Source organism: Drosophila gunungcola, chromosome 3R (assembly GCF_025200985.1).
Source record: "Drosophila gunungcola strain Sukarami chromosome 3R, Dgunungcola_SK_2, whole genome shotgun sequence".
Classification (NCBI taxonomy): domain Eukaryota; kingdom Metazoa; phylum Arthropoda; class Insecta; order Diptera; family Drosophilidae; genus Drosophila; species Drosophila gunungcola.
Genome location: NC_069139.1, coordinates 5,532,803 through 5,550,865, shown reverse-complemented (window position 1 = coordinate 5,550,865; position 18,063 = coordinate 5,532,803). Strand labels below are relative to the sequence as shown.

The window sequence follows — 18,063 nt, the reverse complement described above, 5'->3', positions numbered from 1 at the left end:
GCATTTGCAAATGGTGTTTAAGAGTTGATAGATTGTCGAGAACCTTGGCCTGGGCTAATAGCCACAGTCAACCTCAGGCAAAAGAAGCTTAGCAGTGGCAGGATCGAACTTGAAAACCAACATTCGGAAAATGGCTGATACGGGCGACGAGTGCTTTAAGCCGAAAACCCCTTTCGACGTGCCAACTCTTTTGAGCTGACAGCTGAGACAGAAAGCGATGCCATGAAGGAGCGGGTGAGCAGCGGGCTGAGACAATAAACCATTTCGGCTGCAGTCGCATGCCTTTCCCCCGAAAACTCCAAAACACCATGGGAAACACCAGCAAACACAAGAGGACATCCAGAGCGACAACGACAGCGACAAGTGGCCTGACAGTTGGCAACAATTGCGAATGTCTGACATTGTTTTCTTTTGGCCAGGCGGTGTTCTCCGCTCCTTTGATTCCCACGAACTTGGCGAACTCCCAAAACTCCCCCGCAACAACAAAACGCATCATAATGCATTTGCATGTTCACTAGGGTGGACCATTACAAATACTAACTGTTTTTGAAAATTAAATATTTAATCTCCGTTTTGAATACAGAGCAGAAATTCCTCTTTTTTAAAGTACAACTCACTAAATACAATTACAAATAAACCACATTGCAGGAATAGCAATTACAAATAAGAATCAAACAATTATTTTAAGTTACTTTCAGACACCTTAAGGGAATGCATTAACTGAACATAATAGTCTGAAATAAACATTGATAAGGTCAACCTTTGTTAGAGAGCCTTTGACTCCACTCCGATGGCCAAACACACATGAAGGGGCGGTGGAGAAGGGGTGGGCGCGACGTGTGTGGCATAGAGGGGCACATGGCAAGTGGCAAGTGAAATGAAGTGAAGTCATTCAACATAGCTGCGTTAATCAACCAGCACTCGGCAATCAGTGGTTTTATTCAGCCGAATGCATCCAAAGCAGGCTTCTCTAGTCACGCTCTTCCTGTAGAATTCGCGTACTCCCCCCACCTCTAACTTTTCACAGTGATTGCACATTGTTTGCGTTTTGCGTAATGGACCCGCCAGGTGGCGACACCATATACTTAATTTCCTGTTCACAAGTACAATGTATTTTTTGCGTTTAAATTACATTTCATTGCTTTGTATTTGTTATTTGTGCAGCAGTATTTAACTTAGCTCGCGAACTGTTTACGCGCTTAATGTGTATGCGTTGCGAATAAAAGCATAACTGCAGTAACAGCCGTTGGCATTCGTCGTAATTACTTGATATACATTTTTTATGCTCTAGCCTCGCTCACATGAGGATTTTAAATACTCCCAGGGACTGCATTATGGCTTTCTCTGATTAAAGATTCCCAAATCTCACCAGGGAACGAGATTCAAATTATGACAACTCAATTTGTCTTGACAAACAACCAGGATTCAGGATTCGCTGTCCCGAGCACAGTACGTCGGGCCGTCAATCAATCTTTATCAACTCGACGAAATTTTCCACTTGCCGGGCGTTAATAAAAACCCCGGTGAATCGCACATTCCACCAACCCATCCCCATCCCTCTGCCTTCCCAGCGAATCATTACTCATTTCGGCACTCTCCTGCCCTATAATCACAATAAACGCTTTTAATGACAGCTTCACTAACTGACTGAAGAGGTGGCATCGCGATAAAATTCATATTAGGACTTAATCGGGTGTTCAGTCATAACTGTAAAACTGTTTGGCTTTGCCAGTCGTATCAATAAACTCCAATGACTCTGTCTCGATAATGCACTGAGAAAAAAAGAATAGCAGCAGCATTGCAAAATAATCACAAGAGACTAAATAGGACTGTAAACTTAGGATTGATCCGAGAAGTTTGATTAAAGTCACAATTATACCCTATTCAATGTTTATCACGGAATATAAATAAATACTAACTAATATAACTTACTTACCAAATAATATAAACATTTTTTGAGTACTAATATTAAATAACTTAAGTTTAAAACTATATAAAATATACTATGATTAGTACAATATATATTTCCCAACTCCATGCAGCATTGTTATCATCGCTAAAATGATAGCAATTTGATGAGAATTGATGATACCTATTTCCTGTTTGTGTAGATGGAAATGGAGATGGAAATCGTTCCGCTTTCTGTTGTCATTTGCTCATCGGTGCTTACACTGTGTGTATTATTACAATTGCATTGTAAACCAGCAAACACTTCAGACACCCCAGTTCGCTTTCCTCCCTTCCTTTTTATGGGCCTCCTGCTGATAAATTGATTTAAAACATTGTGCAAATACTCGTTCAGCTTTACTATGGGCACAGCACACACACACAACATTTTATTTATTGGCATTGCCAAAGGACGAAGCCAGGACGACGATGTCCTGGCTGGCTGCGATAAGGAGGCAGCCTTTTGTCGTCCAATCTGGGCCTGTTTACCTGATTGGGAGCCGGACTGGTAGGCTGAGGCTCCCTCTACCCCTAGGAGATCTCTTTAAATGGGCATTTCGGGCTATTATTGTAGCTGGACCTAGCCGTCTTCCAGAAATTTCCCCCTGCTGACAGCAATTGATTAATGGCACACGCAAAATCGACCACGCTACGTTTACTTAATTTATTTGGCCCACCGTTTGTGAAGATTCTTTAATAACCGAAGCACAACAAGTGGTCGAGGGGACACTTTAAAGGGTCGTAAGGGCAAAACTAACCGTCTAGAAGAATCAACCATTTCTAAACTACCCCCTTTCCCCATTGAGGAAGGCTCCCCGATAAAATCATTTTGTGGAAGGACGTGACTCTCGTCTTTGGCCATAATTGCCAGCTGGCAGCCACGATGTGCTGATGGTGTCCATCATTAGGTGTTGATGTTCCTGGGGCCACCACATGCTGGGCCAAGAAAAACAGAAAAGACAAGCTGCTGGGCCAAAGTCAAACGATATGAAGTCATAACTTCGTTTTGGCTACACTCGTTTCATTAAGTCATGTGACGAATGAATGACGACCAGGTCCTCTTCACTGGGGTCCTTTATCCGGGCTGTTGGAATAATTAAATAATTTCCTGTAACTGCAACAAATGAAGTCAACACAGACACTTCCGCCCGCCTAATGTCCTTGGGCTGGCCGGAAAGTTTTCGAGAACAATCCCCAGCATAGCTTGAATATACAAATTAAATCGCATCCGCCCCCTAACTTCCTGTCAACAATTTCCTGCTCTCTGCTCAACTAACACTCGTCCTTTAACAATCAAGTTTTTAGTTTAGTAGGCAAAAAGTTTTGAGGTTTTTATTGCTTCACAGACATTTAAGCAGTTAAAAGTGCAGCTGCATGCCGTGAAGGCCACCGCCGGATGGATGGGGCCGACCATCCTCTTCTCGCCCATTAAATCCACACAGATTTGATTGCTGAATGAGGCTCATCAGGCCAACGCCATAATATCATACCTTGACTTAAGAAAATTACCAGGCTTTTCCCTTCGCCTCATTGCTGGCCCTGATTGCCAGCTGTGGGCTGTAGACGCAAAGGTGGTGCCGTTGGCCATCTAATTGTCTGCTGCACACGCACTGACCAAACCACATTAGAGCTCTGTAGGAGCAGGAAGTCTAGTCCTGGCCCCAAGGACTTTGCCCCTAAGCTCCAGCTGAAAGCTGTTTAACGACGGCCAGGATTGGGGCAGTCTGCTCTGGGGGCTAACACTGTAGTGGTGGACAAGCACTCATGCCATTATGCTCTTTCCAAAAGGTCTTACAGTTGGCATCACAATGCTGGCATCCACAGAAGGCTCATATTCATGGGCACAAATGAGGTAGACTGAAATTGTTAATATTCAGAAACATGAATTATATAACATTTTCTGACTGTGACAATGTTTTAGTGACTGAAACTGATTATATGGCTATTGCAAACACAATTGAAAAATCTGTTTTGTTATTACTATATTAAATACCTATTAAATTATTTTATTAAATAACTAAATTGCAGAACTGTTGCTAAAAACCTGATTAAGTTTAGGTGAAACATAAATGTTGTTATTGGCCAATGATTATTACTGAACCAATCAACTAAAATAATATTATTTCTTTTGTATACCAATTGACAGAAATATAAAAATATCTCGTAAATTGTGAAAAACATTTATTTTAAAGGATATTACTATTGAAACAGAAAGGGTGTTTAGAAGTCAAAACTTTAAAAGTGAACACCCTTTTGGTTTTTGGCTGTCGTCTGACAGAAGAAAATTTTTGCGGGTTTCAAACGGCAGGTGGTTATGGTTAGTACTGGGCAATCGGTACGGAAACAATTTCCAGACAGTTGATTGTTTTCATGGTCCCAAAATTTAGGTGGCTTTAATGTAGATGACAGAATGTCTCCCACTTAAATTAGCCTCATTTGGCTTTAAAGGCTGCTCCAGACGAGGATGATGTCTGTGGGATCAACCACGCCCAGTAAAGCCCAGGGCAAACGATTTCAATTAAAACGCTAAATCCACTTAATTTTGAATGACAATTAGTGATGGCTGGGCAATGTAAACCACCGAATCCAACCCACCGCTGGTGCAGGGTGCAGAAAAACTCTATAATGACTAAATGACTGACAAAATCAGCAACAAATCACGACAAGCCAACAAGGCAACAGCAACGTCAACAACAAATCAGACAAATTGCATTAAAAATTCCATGGCACTCAAACAGTTCTGCCCCCTTTTTCGCCCCCCTTTCTCTGTGTTGACAGACAGATACATGAGTGGCCGAAGGGGGTTGCTACTGGGTAAGTGAGCGATTAGTGTCGCCGCCCGGGTCTGGCCAAATGTCCATTAACGATAGCCATGACGTCGACAACAAATCAAATGAAATCAAATCAAATGTACTTTAACACGCTCTAGTCCAAGTATTTAGGCGATGGCTTAAAAAAAGGCGAGCTGATAGAGCAGATAAAAGTCAGTCAGAGACCAAAGCAGCAGAAATTGAAAATGGCAAATGGAACTCGGCCAGGCCGAGTCCGAGTTTTCGACTGAGCTTGACAATGGCAGCTCGCTCACTTCCCGTTCTCGTTCCCGTGCCGTGCCCGTTCCACTTCCGTTTCCGTTTTAAGTGTTGGAAAACAGAGGTGAATGGCGGATAAGGGAATCACATAGTCATACCTGCTCAAGTTGAACTGCGGAAATATATTATGTGATTTTTTGTTATATATCATAAATCAATATTGATAATCCTTTGCCTAAAGGGGAATAAAACATTTGCAAACAATAAGATTTCATTACATATATAATTAGTGTTTGACAAAAACCATTAGTGGGCTCAGAATTACTAATGTGAATTGCGGAATTATTAATTATTCTTTCTGCATAAATGCAAGTATTTTATATGTATATGGTTTTATTTATGCGAATTGAAAACACGTAGGACATATGGCTTTAAAGTGTTCTTTGCAAAGTTAGTTTACAATTAAATAAAAATCAATTGTTATGATTTTTACTTTCGAGAATTGAACAGATTTAATCCTATTAAGAAAATGTGTAAGCATATTACAAATTTAAATAAAATTTAGGCCAAGTGGGATTTAAAGAGATTTTTGGTTATTTAGTGATTTATCCGATTTCCCCCCTCAGGGGATTGACTGTAGATTGTGGAACAGTATATCAAGTGGCTGTAAAGTCGTCTCGAACTCGTTAGTTACAAATTGCGATGACTGCGACGCCGACTCGAGCAATTGATAAGAGCTGGACAAATGTTTGGCCAAGTGTGCGACAATTTTAATTTGCTGTGTTTTCGCCCGTTTGGGGTGTTTTATTTCTTCTTTTGATATTTTTTTTTTCAGATCCGCTCAGTTCCTGTTGCTGGCCGACAATGATTGCTGCACTTAGCCGTTGTTTAAGCCGTAAATCGTCGCCTCCGCTTCCGCCGATGACGGAAGTGCAACATTTAATTACGTCCAGCATGGCAAACGATTCCGTTTCATTTGATGTGTAGTGGAATCAACGATTACTACCTCCGCCCCACCAGAAATCCACTTGCAATCAGTTGAGCGTTAGAATTGAGTATGAATATCGTGTATACGCCATGAGGTACTGCTGCTAAATGAAGTCAACTGAAAGGACAGCGCGAACAGATTGATGCAAACGCCCGTTGCAGATGTTGGCGATGTTGGCGATGCCCGGGCGAATTCATCCCGAAACTGGGTTAATTTCGGTCCGCGACTTTATTTCATTTGAAATGGAGCGCAACTATAATCACCAGAGCGGAAACACCGAGCGGGACTACTAACTCACATAGCTATGGCGAATGGCATCCGGATTCGGATTTGAGGGGGTTCAATCGTGCGTGGAGTTTTAGCCCGGCCAAGGCGCAAAAGTTGCCATCGCTCGACGGCGACAGCTGCCTGCTCAATGGCCGCATCGTAATCTAATAGCCATGTGCAGAGCTCCGGTCCAGAGACCTATCCTTTGGCATTCTGGCCCGGTTCTGGCCTTCTCTTGACCATTCTGACCGGTCTGCAGCTAATGCATCTGTTAGTGCCGCTGTTTTCACCACAGCCATTTCGCTCTACGCCGCATGAGCCCCGAGCATTATTTTTGACCGCACGGGGAGTGTGTTTGTGTCCCATGGCGACATAAGAATCGACCGGGAAGGAACGAAGGGGCTTTCAAAAATACTCCGAAGTGACCCTCCTGCTGAACTTCTGTTCGCATTCAGCTTTAAGAGACTGCAAAGTTTTGCATTTGAAATTAAACTGGAAACAAAAATTTGTCACAGAAGTTATATTTCTGCAAGCTGTTTTGTATACGTAATAATAAAACGTAAACTTGGTAAAGAAAAGAAAACACAAAGAAAAAGATTTTTATATTTGTCGTATTATAAAAAGTTTTCCTTTATTTGGTTGTTGTGTAAGAAAAACTTAACTGATGTAAGTAAATGTCGTTTACTAAAAATATGACCCAAAACAGGAACAGTTTAAAGTTGTTTAAAGTCGTGTTAGTACATGCGTATTTATTTTCGTATTTTGTATGTATGTTTTAAGTGCCTAAAGCAGGACTCCATGTATGTTTAATTAAAAGTCAGATTAATTATTTAATTTAATATTTTCCACCATCCAAAACTGTACATTTTTATTTCCACAAAATTTGTTTGTAGTGAGCAACTATCACTTTACAAGCGCAACCGACTTTTGGGACTTTTATAAATTCATTTTTCATGCGTTATTCAAGCGGAGCAATTTATCCAGTTAGTAGAATTTAGATAAAAATATTTGAATTGGCAATCAAATGTTTAAGACCGATAAGAATTTATATGAAAAAAGCTTTTTAATAAAATTTTTAAAATGAACAAAATCCAAGCTTACTATTTTTAGTCCATTAATAAGTCAAACTGTTGTTATCTCGCTCAGATGAGAAGTATACTGCGGCAGTAGTTTAATTTTGCAGGGCTCATCCGTATCGGGGCAAATTAATTGATTCAGATACGGATCGGACTAGGGTCGTTGGTCTGTGCCGGCACTAAAAAGAAGTGCATTTGGGTGGCTTGGGTGGATTTATGAGCCTTTCCCTGGGCGACGAATTGCAGCAGAGTTTGTCAACGTTGCGTATACGCCGCATGGGATGGGCGAAGGAAAAATTTGTCAACATTTTCATGCCGGGACGGCATTTGTCGTACCTGACTGTTGTTTATGGTTGTCCCGGTGGCAATTTATGGCTGCCCATCTGGAGCTTGTCTAATGACATAATTGGAGGCCAGGCCGTCGTCCATAGTGCAGCTTGAAGTGCAACAAAGAAACTTTGAGGCTGCAATTAATTTACGATTCTTTGTGCGGGAGCGCCCCCATTTTGCAGCCAATTGGGCGTGAGGAGTGGCAGTTGCCAGCTGCCACAAGCTGGGGCATATGTTGCCGCAAATTATAGCCACATTTGCTGGCAGCAGTCGCAGCCAAGTCGAAGCGAAACGAAAGCCGTTAAAGGGGGAGAAGGCCCTGAGAAATTTGCCTGAGCCGCTTCATTTGCTCCGAATTGAATTTAAAGTCAGTGCTGGCCATGGCTAGCATCTATTTCACGTTATGTGTGTTCGTGGTCGTGGCGCAATGCCAAGATGTGTTCCCGCAGCCCCTGGTTAGTAGCCCACTATCCCATCTAGCGCCTCCTGACCGCCCCAGGATCAACATTTCGCTTTTGTCCGCTTGCCAGACATCGCAGACTGGAAGGTTTTCACCGCAGCTGCTGCAACTGGAGCTTCCTTTGTGCTGCAACGGCTTAATCCGCTAGCCGGCCGTTTGCATTTTCCATTTCCCATTTTCCGCGCTGCATATCAGGGCTGCAGCAGCCATGTGTTTTAGTAAGCTTAATAAGCGCCAACTGGATTAATTACACCCTGCCAAAAGGTTGTACTTATTGCAAGGACAAGATCCTCCCGCTAACACAAACATTATATCACTATAAATTCAATGTTTTCAACTAAGTTTTTGTCAAATAAAAAATAATTTTTCCCATATGGATTTACAAATATTCAACTTTTTTCCCACTTTTTTGTATAACAAAGATTCCTGCAAATTGGAAAATTTAACAGAACTTTTAAGGTTTTACATTTTTTAATATACAGACTTATAAAAAATTATAATAAGTGGCCGATTTGCCTCAAAAATCATATAAGAACTTTCGCTATTCGGCGGTATTATATATCCAAAAGTTGGCAACTTGGCTTTTCCTTACGTTTACCAAAGCCAATTGGCATTTCCGTTGCCAATGGCAAAACGGCGAGGATATTTCCCAAGGAATGCCCAAATGAATTTAGAGCAATTTTCAATTATTGCACAATCGAAGCGTAAATAAGTTGTAAATCATCAATTACCCGACAAAAAGCAGCCAATTTCCACCCACGCACTAGCATTTCCCGGCTACAACAAGTGCAATTGCTAAGAAATCGCCAAAAGCGGATACGTGTCCTATCGCATCCCGAAAAGCAGCAGAGAGGAACACTGATATGAGGGCGCTGAGGAGCTGGGAGATGGTAGCTAGGAGCTGAGCGGACTGGGAACTCCGGCCACACAATGGGCAATCGTAAAAATAGCAACTAACAATCCAAAAAGCACTCGGCCACACTGAGACCAGAACAAAGTCGAGAACAGGAGATAAGCAGGTCCAGCTGAGAAGAAAAGGAGAACAAACAGTACACTGAGAATAATAGATCAGAAAAACAGCCCAGCCAAGAAAGTAAAATATACAAATTTTAAATTTGTTAAAGTTAAGTCAAATATTAGTTCTTACTTTTTTAATAACAAATTATTTTTTAGTGAAAAAAAAATATAATAAATAAAATAATAATAATAAAATACTTTTAAATTTCGTTTTTTGTAGGTACCTTTTTTTGTTTTAGTCTAGGGCATTATTATTACGCTTACAAAATATAAATAATATTGTAAATGCATATTAAATTCAATCTTTATTAATTATTTTTGTAAATATAAGATTTCATTTATATTTAATTTTTTCCCGTGCCGAGCAAGGAAGTGCTCCTAGTCGGGCAGTGAAAACCTTAAGTAGATAGATATAGAAATGTCTCTCCAATCCTGCCGGCATGTGATTTATGTGGTAAATAAAAGAAGGACAAGAACAAGAACTAGAACAAGCAAGGAAATCAAAGCCCAAGGATGTGGGATGGGGCTGTAAGGATATGGATACCGGGATAGGGGCTGCAACATGCGACTGCAATTGCAACAAGCAGCAAGCGGCAGGCGGCAGGCGGCATTGACGAAGACAAAGACAAAAGAACGGGCAGCGAAAGAGAGAGGAGAAGGGGCTGAGAAAGAGACGGAAAGACGAAAAGACGGGAGGCAGTACGTCGGCGAGACGGAGTAAAAGTTTTTAATATTATTTCAAGTCTGAAATGAGGGCAATCAGCAAGTGCAATTGTCGTCGAGCGGCTGGCATAACAAAGGAAGCGTTTTTTGGTAGTAAAAGTTGGGGGAGTGGCAGGAGGATGAACAGAACAAAGGCGTCACTGAGATGGATACCAGGAAGGCTCTGCCAATAAACGTTGGGAGCTGCCCCCCGTCAACGCGAAATGATGCATTCCAAACCCCATGCCCAATAGCACTCACTTAAAGGTTGCTATATGTCGCTGGGGAAAACAAACAAAGGCCCCAAAAGGCAAAGAGATAAGGACAAAGAGATGGTACGGCTTACAAGTAGGTAAACGATGTAGTTTCCATTAAGGATGTGCTGGGTAAATGGTGGCTGCAGTGCGCAATGAAGCGCATTGAAGGGCGGGATAAGGAGTCGCTTTGCTGATAAAGTCGGTGTCCTTTGAGCAACGACTGCGGATGCATAAGAACGCGGTAGTTATTCAGTTAGTCCGGCGGACTCCGGAGTGCATACCAGCGGTATGCACAAATCCTTGCCGAATGAGCGGAACGAATGGAACAGGGAACCATCGATAAGGCGAATGCGTCAAACTGAACTTGTACCACTAACCCAGTTAGTCTGGGGAACAACTGGCATTGGATCCTGGATTCTCGGAGAGGGGGCCACATGTGTCCTGCCACAATGCGCATCCTGTTGCGAACGCACCCGAAGCCGAAGAAACCGAATGCAAAAACCCGAATTCGGTCCACCCCAAAACGAAACGCACGAAGTTTGAAACGCTGCCGCAGAGGTTCGATGGAGCAGTTTGAGCGGAATTCCCAGCAACATTCAAATGTTGGGACTCAAAAGATAATGTTGAGACTCAAAAGATAATGAATATGCTATCGCCTCGAGGTAATGTGGTTTTGGGACCTTATCGCTTGGTAGCGACACGTTTTCGACGGGGTTACGAGGGGTAACGATCCCACAATGTAGAGCCCACAGTAGGTCTACGAACTCGTCGGCACAATGACGTCTCCCTTTGGCGGTGTAACCTGTTTCTGGCTGTCGCTCATCTGGCTCCAGCTGGGACTCGTCAATGCCGGACTGGAGTTCCTCAGGGTTTTCGTACCCCTAAACCTCGTGAGACTGCGCCAAATCGAAGACGAGGAACGCGAAATTGAGGGCGAGTGCACCCTGGGAGCCATCAGCATTCGAATGTTTGCCTTCTAGGGGCTGTTTAACTTGCCAATTTATGTACAGCTACGGTTTAAGGTCATTGTGATTCCTAGAAATAATTTTTAGTTGTAAATTGTAAATTAACAGTTGGTTATAAATAACGAAATATGTACTGATTAAATATAATATATCAACAACCAACAAAGATAAATAATTTAATTTAAAGAAAAAGAAAAAGAAAGCCAGTTTAAAAATATTTTAAAGTTTTTTTTTATAAATATAGTCTAGTAGAATAAATAACGTAGGGTGTGGCTTTATTGAGAGAATTTATCAGGTAATAAGGTACTGTAAGTAAAACAAGTTTGGTTTTTTATTTTGCCTTTTGAATATTTATTTTGTTTAAATCAACGACGAAAGTCAATACAAAGTGTTGTCTCAAAGCAGGTTTAGGAATCACAAACAAAATCAACGCCTATATCAAGAACAAAGAAAGGTTGAAGAAATTGTTTGCAATCTATATTTGTTTCATAAAAATAAATAAAAAAATAAATTCAAGGTCTGAAATTCGTAAGATAAAAAACATTTTTAATCACAAAGAGATTATTCAAGTTTGTCAAAAATACACAAGTGGAATTGCTTTGTTAAAGCAAAACCTGGCAAATGAAAACGTGTTGCTTAAATATTACTAAAGAATCATAGATGGCTTCCAAGCTATAGAAATTTAATTTATGAGTTATACACCTCTCTAGATTGTCCAGCATTGTAGAACTTCGCATTCAATCTCTGGCCAACACAACTGCAAATTTTAATTAAAAATTCATCTCTTCTACGAACGCACAAAAAGTGTCATTTATTTGGGGCAGCATTCGGACAGCTTGGGGTTGCTTATCTTGCGTTGACATACCTTGTCAGTTCATAGAAATATAAAACGAAATTTATGTCCAGCATGGAGTCTTGGCCAAGTGGTGAGAACTTCTTCTCCGACGGACTGGACTTGCACTGCTTTTTGCCATTTCTCCATTTCGCCTTTTTTGACAGCTGAAAGTTCATTTTCTGTTCGATTTGCGCCCCCCCCGACTACGGGGCTTCAATAATATTTCATTACGCTGCCTTGGGGTCGGGAATTTATCCATTTGCATAATTCCCTTGTTTACAATTTGTGTGCCACAGAAGAGAGCGATTGACTTAAATGAAGTTACAACTTGGCAGCAGCCAGCTAAGTGAAAGCAGCAGTTGCAAAATAAGAAAATTTATAATATTCAATTTATATGCACTTTTTGCAGTTCCTTAAGGCGTCCTAGGAGTAACAACAAGTATGCTCCTATAGGAGAACAAAAGAAACAACAGAAACAACTGCAACTGCTAAGCTGATAATCCCAGATTTCAAGGCGCCAACAGCTGCACCCACTCAGGCAGAGCCACGCCCCCCTTCCCGCCAGCTACCGCATCTCTTCCGACGCTGTGATTAATGAGATTTGTCACTGGCTTCATTTGTATTTTCCATGCTGTTGACTGGACTAGAAGCCCCTGCCCCGCCGAAGCCCACTGACATGCATATAAATTTCATAAATGCCAAGGAGCCTGCAATTGCACGACGAGAATCAGAGGAGCCCCCGACCAAGTGGCGTGTCCAACAGCAGCTGGCCTGCGAATTTGCATTTTCATTATTTTCAACTCAATTTAAAAATGAAAATCACCAAAGACAAACAGTGGCTGGCGGCAGGTCAGGCTGCGAAGCGGAAGGAAGTCGCTTAGTCGCTGGCCTGCCTTATTATGATTCGCATAAAAATAAAAGCCATGGGCTCCCCATACCCCCACCGATAACTAAGTGGCACATTAAATTTACCCGAGCCTATAATTCATTTGTTAAGCCCGCCTCGGATTCGGCTTGAGTTCCGCTTCCATGGCTGGCCAAGATGATCATTAGAACGGGGGCCAAGGACGGCTAATACTTACTGTACACCCAGTTCTTTGGGCACAGGAAAATCGTCCTAAAAAGGATGCACCACACAGCATGCCATTAATGTTGTACACTTAGAATGGGAATATGTGTTTCAACACAGACAAAACAAACAATTATTAAAAAAAATATGCATGATAAGTGAAGCAGATAGAGACTCAAGTATAAATGTTATTATTTTTTTTCTTTTAATTTTTTTAACTCTTACATAAATCCAATTAAGTACATACATTTTAAAATTGCATAATTTTATTATAATAACTTTTTTTGAATGTTTTTCAGTTAGAATCATAACATATAAACAACAAACAAGTATTTATATTAAATACTAGGGATGCTATTCGAATGTCCTTATAGCTAAACATGCAATATATTTCACATGATTATACTTCATTGAAGGAGATTTGTGGATATGTTTTAACCCATTGTTAACCCAACAAGTACTCCCGACTTTTTGTCATATAAAGAAGTTAATGCTTTCTTTCTTTCTTTCTATTTCTTGTACCTGTTACATAAACTTGGAAAGTTAAATTATTTAAATTTTATAGCAGGAATGCTATACTCGAATGTCCTTGTTGCTAAGTAAGCTATTTACTTATGATTACATATTATGTGGATTTTTGGGAAATTTATGTTTAAAGGTTTTTTTCAACCAATTTTAACCCAACAAATGCTACAGATTTCCTTGCGAGTTACAATTATGTTAGGGTATTATCAGCTTCGTCTTGATGGCATATCGTCTCATTTTATTCATTCGCCTTTTTGCTTTATAATTGTTTTTATTTTTAGTGAATTTGTAGCTGCATTTCGGGTATCTCCACTTGGTTTCAGCTCAGCTCAGTTCAGCTCAACTCGGACCGGCTGAGTTATGGTGGGCAATAAATTTATATGACATATAAATGTAAATAATTGAGCAGAGCGGAGCCGCCGTCTAGAGTTGTCACAGCGGTGAGGCCAGTGGCTCAGGGGTTGAGTGAGGGTTTGGTGAGGGGGTTGTTAAGGGTGGCTAAGGGGGGCTAAGGGGTGCCAGCGGCTTGTTCACTCTGTGATTGATGTTGGCCCACTCTGCGGCTCCTTACTGAAAAGTCCTTAATGGCCATTCTGCGTCGCGCATTTAATTTAAAGTTTTGCTGCATCGTTGTGTTACACATTTATTGCTTTTGGTTTTTTACTTTTATTCTACAGTGTTTGGGTTGAATAACAACCTAGACAGTCAGGGCGTAAAAAGGGAAGGGTGAGGTCATATCGATGCGCAGTTTCTTGATCACATAGTTGATCTGGTCCTGGCTCTTCAGTCCGTAGGCCTCGAAGGGTTTCACATTGAAGCGGCTGATGCGGTTGCCCGAGATTTTCATCAGGAACTTGTAGTAACTGGGCCGCAAAGCACGAGCTTCAAGAATTGCCGCGTGGAAGAGCACGGCCGTGAAGAAAGCATACATAATCATGGCGAAATTAGGCACTTCGGGCAATTTTCCCTCAGCACTGCCCCAGTTGTAGAAGAGTTGTAGGGCCTTCCACATCAGATACAGGGCCACTGTGGTGTTGGGGAAACGCAATAGACCTATAGAGCCGATCAAGCCAGCCGGAATGGCGAAGAGAGCATTGTCGTAGCCAAAAGAGTGACGCAGACTGCAGGAAGTTGTCTGAAAGGTAAATATTTTAGTAAAATTAAAAAAATATATTTGATTTGCTATAAACCTACCTTGAAAAGCAGTGAGAAGATGCCTAAGGCAAGTCCCAGCTGCAAGGAGCCCTTGTTGAAGATCTGCTTGCGCCACTGCATCTTGAACTGGAAGATCTTGGTGATGTTGAGCAGCAGCTTGAGACCCACCGATAGACTCACGCCCCCTAGGAAAGGTTTCAGGCCACCGAGGAGGGCGTAGGGGGCACAACCTCGTTTGTGGGGACAACTAGGATGCTTGGCATTGAGCAGACGGTCGTAGAGCTGCAGATACGATGAAATGCAGCGGAAGTTGAGGGCGGCCTGTCGAGAGCTCTGCGAAGTGGCCACCACAGGAGTCTTCAGCGGACCCTCCTCCTCTTTGCCCACGATCAGGCCCAAGGCCTTGAAGGTCGCATCCTTGGCCACAGTCTTGTGAAGTCCCACGCGATATAGGTACATCAAGGCGGTGACACTGAGGCCCATGATGAGCACCTGTCCGTTGGGAATGGATCGCACCAGTCCTCGGGCCTCCAGCATGTTCCACAAAGCTTCGATGCCCTCATTGGCCACGTACATGGCCAGTGGAGCACGGCGCTCAGGACGCTCGAAGGCGATGCAGGCGAAGCTGGCCAGGAAGGAGGGCAACCAAGCCACTGTCCAGAGGTAGAAACCACCAAAAAGCCGGCGCAGCATGCACACAGCAAACACGAAGAGGCCTCCATTCATGGAAAGGAATGCGCTCGACTGCAGGATTCCAGCTGCAGTGCGTCCAAGGTCCTTCAGCGAGGGGATGCGTCTCCGCATAATCAGGGCCAACTGTAGGTGGAAAATCAGATTTAATGTTTTTTTAGGCTTGGTAATAAATAAAACAAATACAGTAAAGGTATTTGGAAAGGCATTCACTAGCAAAAATAAAAGTTTAAACCCTTTTTTAGAGGTCGCCAGCGTGTAAGAATTAATTTATATTTATTTTACTAATATCAATAAGCTGCAATATAATTTAATAACTATAAACTTAAGAACTTAATTCATAACCTTTGCACCTAGTTCTTTAACTTCGTATCAACTAAAGCAGGTGCAAAATACTTGCTATTTATAATACAAGGGAGGCATTAACTCACCGCATAAACAGTGACGTAGGTACGCAGAGCGGGGGGAGTCTGGGAGAGCATCATGCCCGCCGCAGCACAGGCACAGCTCGAGGTCCACGGATGATGGTACTCATAGCAGGAGCAATTCAAGGCCATCTCGGCCAGCTTACTTTGGGCTGCCATGATCCACTTTGAAAATCGACTTATGCTCTGCGGTCTACGATTATCGAATTGGCTCCGTCCAAGATGATAAAGCTTATCAAGAAAAGGGGCTTATCGTCGATAGTCCGAACGCGCCACGGAAATGACCTGGCTATATGTATTTTGATTTTCCAGATTCTTTATTATTTCAGTGTAATTTCAGCCAGAGAATTTCTGAAAAACGTCCATTAAATCTGAATCTCGATGTTCCAAGTTCCTCGCTTCCCAGAAATTATTGCTGGGCATTTCCTGAATCAGCTGTCGCTGGTAATCCACTTAGTTTCCGCTGCAGATCGGATGTCGTATGTTTTCACGCATAGAAAGAGAGCACATTACATTATTTATTCGTATTTGTATGTATATGACAAACCTTTTGAAAATTTGTTTATCAAGTTTATAGTATTTAATACTTTCTGCTCCGAGGGAATTACGTTCTAGCCTGGTCGGCCATCAAACACAACTGACTAACTACAATTAGCCACGATTTGCCTAAGAGTGGCCTGCGTGTAGATGCGCCTTAGAAGTTCCATTCCGTCCGTAATCAGCAATAGTGTCCCACAGTTCCCCCGAGTTCCCCAAATGGTTCGGCTGAAGTGCGCCCTCTTATCGCAAACAACACACGCGAGCAGAAAGTATGCTAGTTGCTCAATGGCAATCAGTTTGTTGACGCTGCGTCACTCTAGCCGGTGTATTTCTTATCAATTTTAAAGGGCCTCCACAGTGTTAGATTTCTCTTAGATGCATAGCCTATGGTGTATTTCTTATCAATTTTAAAGAGCCCCCAGTTTTAGATTTCTCTTAGATGCATAATTCTCTTTAGAGGAAGTACTCAGTTGCAATACCTAAGGGAAATATGTTTAAGTGACTTTTACCCAAGTTAAAATAGTACCTGTATATTTAAGCGGTAGTTATTGAATACTGCTTTCGAAAGATCAGGACACCCAACTTAAACGCAGCAGACCTATAGAGCCGATCAAGCCAGCCGGAATGGCGAAGAGAGCACTGTCGTAGCCAAAAGAATGACGCAGACTGCAGGAAGTTGTCTATAAGGCAACATAATTAGTTTAAATAAAATATTATATTTAATTTCCGCCACTGCATCGTGAACTGGAAGAACACCTTGAGACCCACCGATAGACCCACGCCCCCTCCGGACGCTCGACGGCAAGGCAAATGGAGCTGACCAGGAGAGCTGGCAACCAAGCCGCCGTACCTAAGTGGAACCCACCCAGATACTGTCGGACTGTGCAAATAACGAACACGAAAAGGCTGCCATTCAAAGAGAGGAAAGCCGTTGACTGTAGAATACTGGATAAAGTGTGCTTGAGGTCCTTGAGATATGAATTACGCATACGATACGATGCGATACAATAAATATGTTGTGAAACGTAAAGTAGGAAAAGCTGTTCAACTCACCAAGTAAATACTATATGTTCGTAGTGTACCATTAATTAGGGATAATATCATTCCAGCCGTGGCTCAAGCACAGCTCGAGGTCCAAGGATGTATATACTCCTGGCAGCTGCAATTAAAGGCCACCTCAGCCAGTTTACTCTGGGCATCCATTATGCGGTTTGAATTTAAATTGCGCTTCCTAGACTACACTTATCGAATGCAGACTAACGACAAATGTTACACGCAAATTGCCAGCCAATAGAAACCAAATTTTAGCACTTAATCTCAACCCTCTAATTCAGCAATATTATTCAAAATATGCCAGCACTTTAACTTTATGTAACCCACTATCAGTTCAGTTTTCTTCCAATAATTTTCATCGTTTTATTCTTTGAATAATCTGCCATTGGTAATCCACCAAGTTCAAATATCGCCGTACGTTCGTACTTGATCAGCCATCAAATACAGCTGCCACGCAAATAATTGGGCGGCTGGCGGCTGGTTTTAATGCCTCCATTTTAGGTAATTCCTAATCTGCACAAGCTTACCTGAGAAATGGTTTATTGCTACCATGCCAGACGAAATTTGTGGCTGATCGGGTCGTAAAGGTTTGTTTACGCTGAGTCACCTAAAGACGATGGGGGTTCCTTATCAAATTTTAAGAGCTCTCACCGGTAAAAGTGTGTTAATTTCTCAGAGCTTAATTTTGTATTTCTCTTAAGTGGCTACTCTGAAAGAATTAAGCTTTCAAAGC

The 18,063-nt window shown here is 42.0% G+C and overlaps 2 protein-coding genes across 2 annotated transcripts in view; one reads left to right on the top strand and one right to left on the bottom strand.

Moving 5' to 3' along the window:
• The first annotated feature begins 10,781 nt into the window (after nucleotides 1-10,781).
• LOC128266672 (uncharacterized) overlaps nucleotides 10,782-18,063 on the top strand; it is a 77,422-nt gene continuing 70,140 nt past the window's right edge. The window contains exon 1 of the mRNA XM_053003346.1: nucleotides 10,782-11,064. Coding sequence (XP_052859306.1) covers nucleotides 10,850-11,053 — 204 coding nt within the window. The 5' untranslated portion in view covers nucleotides 10,782-10,849 and the 3' untranslated portion in view covers nucleotides 11,054-11,064. The remainder of the gene's footprint in view (nucleotides 11,065-18,063) is intronic.
• LOC128266664 (transmembrane protein 135-like) lies at nucleotides 14,094-16,706 on the bottom strand. Its single transcript, XM_053003333.1, has 4 exons — nucleotides 16,285-16,706; nucleotides 15,744-16,200; nucleotides 14,662-15,438; nucleotides 14,094-14,602 (listed from the first exon to the last, which is right to left on the bottom strand). Exons 2-4 carry the CDS (start codon nucleotides 15,894-15,896, stop codon nucleotides 14,165-14,167), a joined length of 1,368 nt encoding a protein of 455 aa, XP_052859293.1. The 5' UTR covers nucleotides 15,897-16,200; nucleotides 16,285-16,706; the 3' UTR covers nucleotides 14,094-14,164.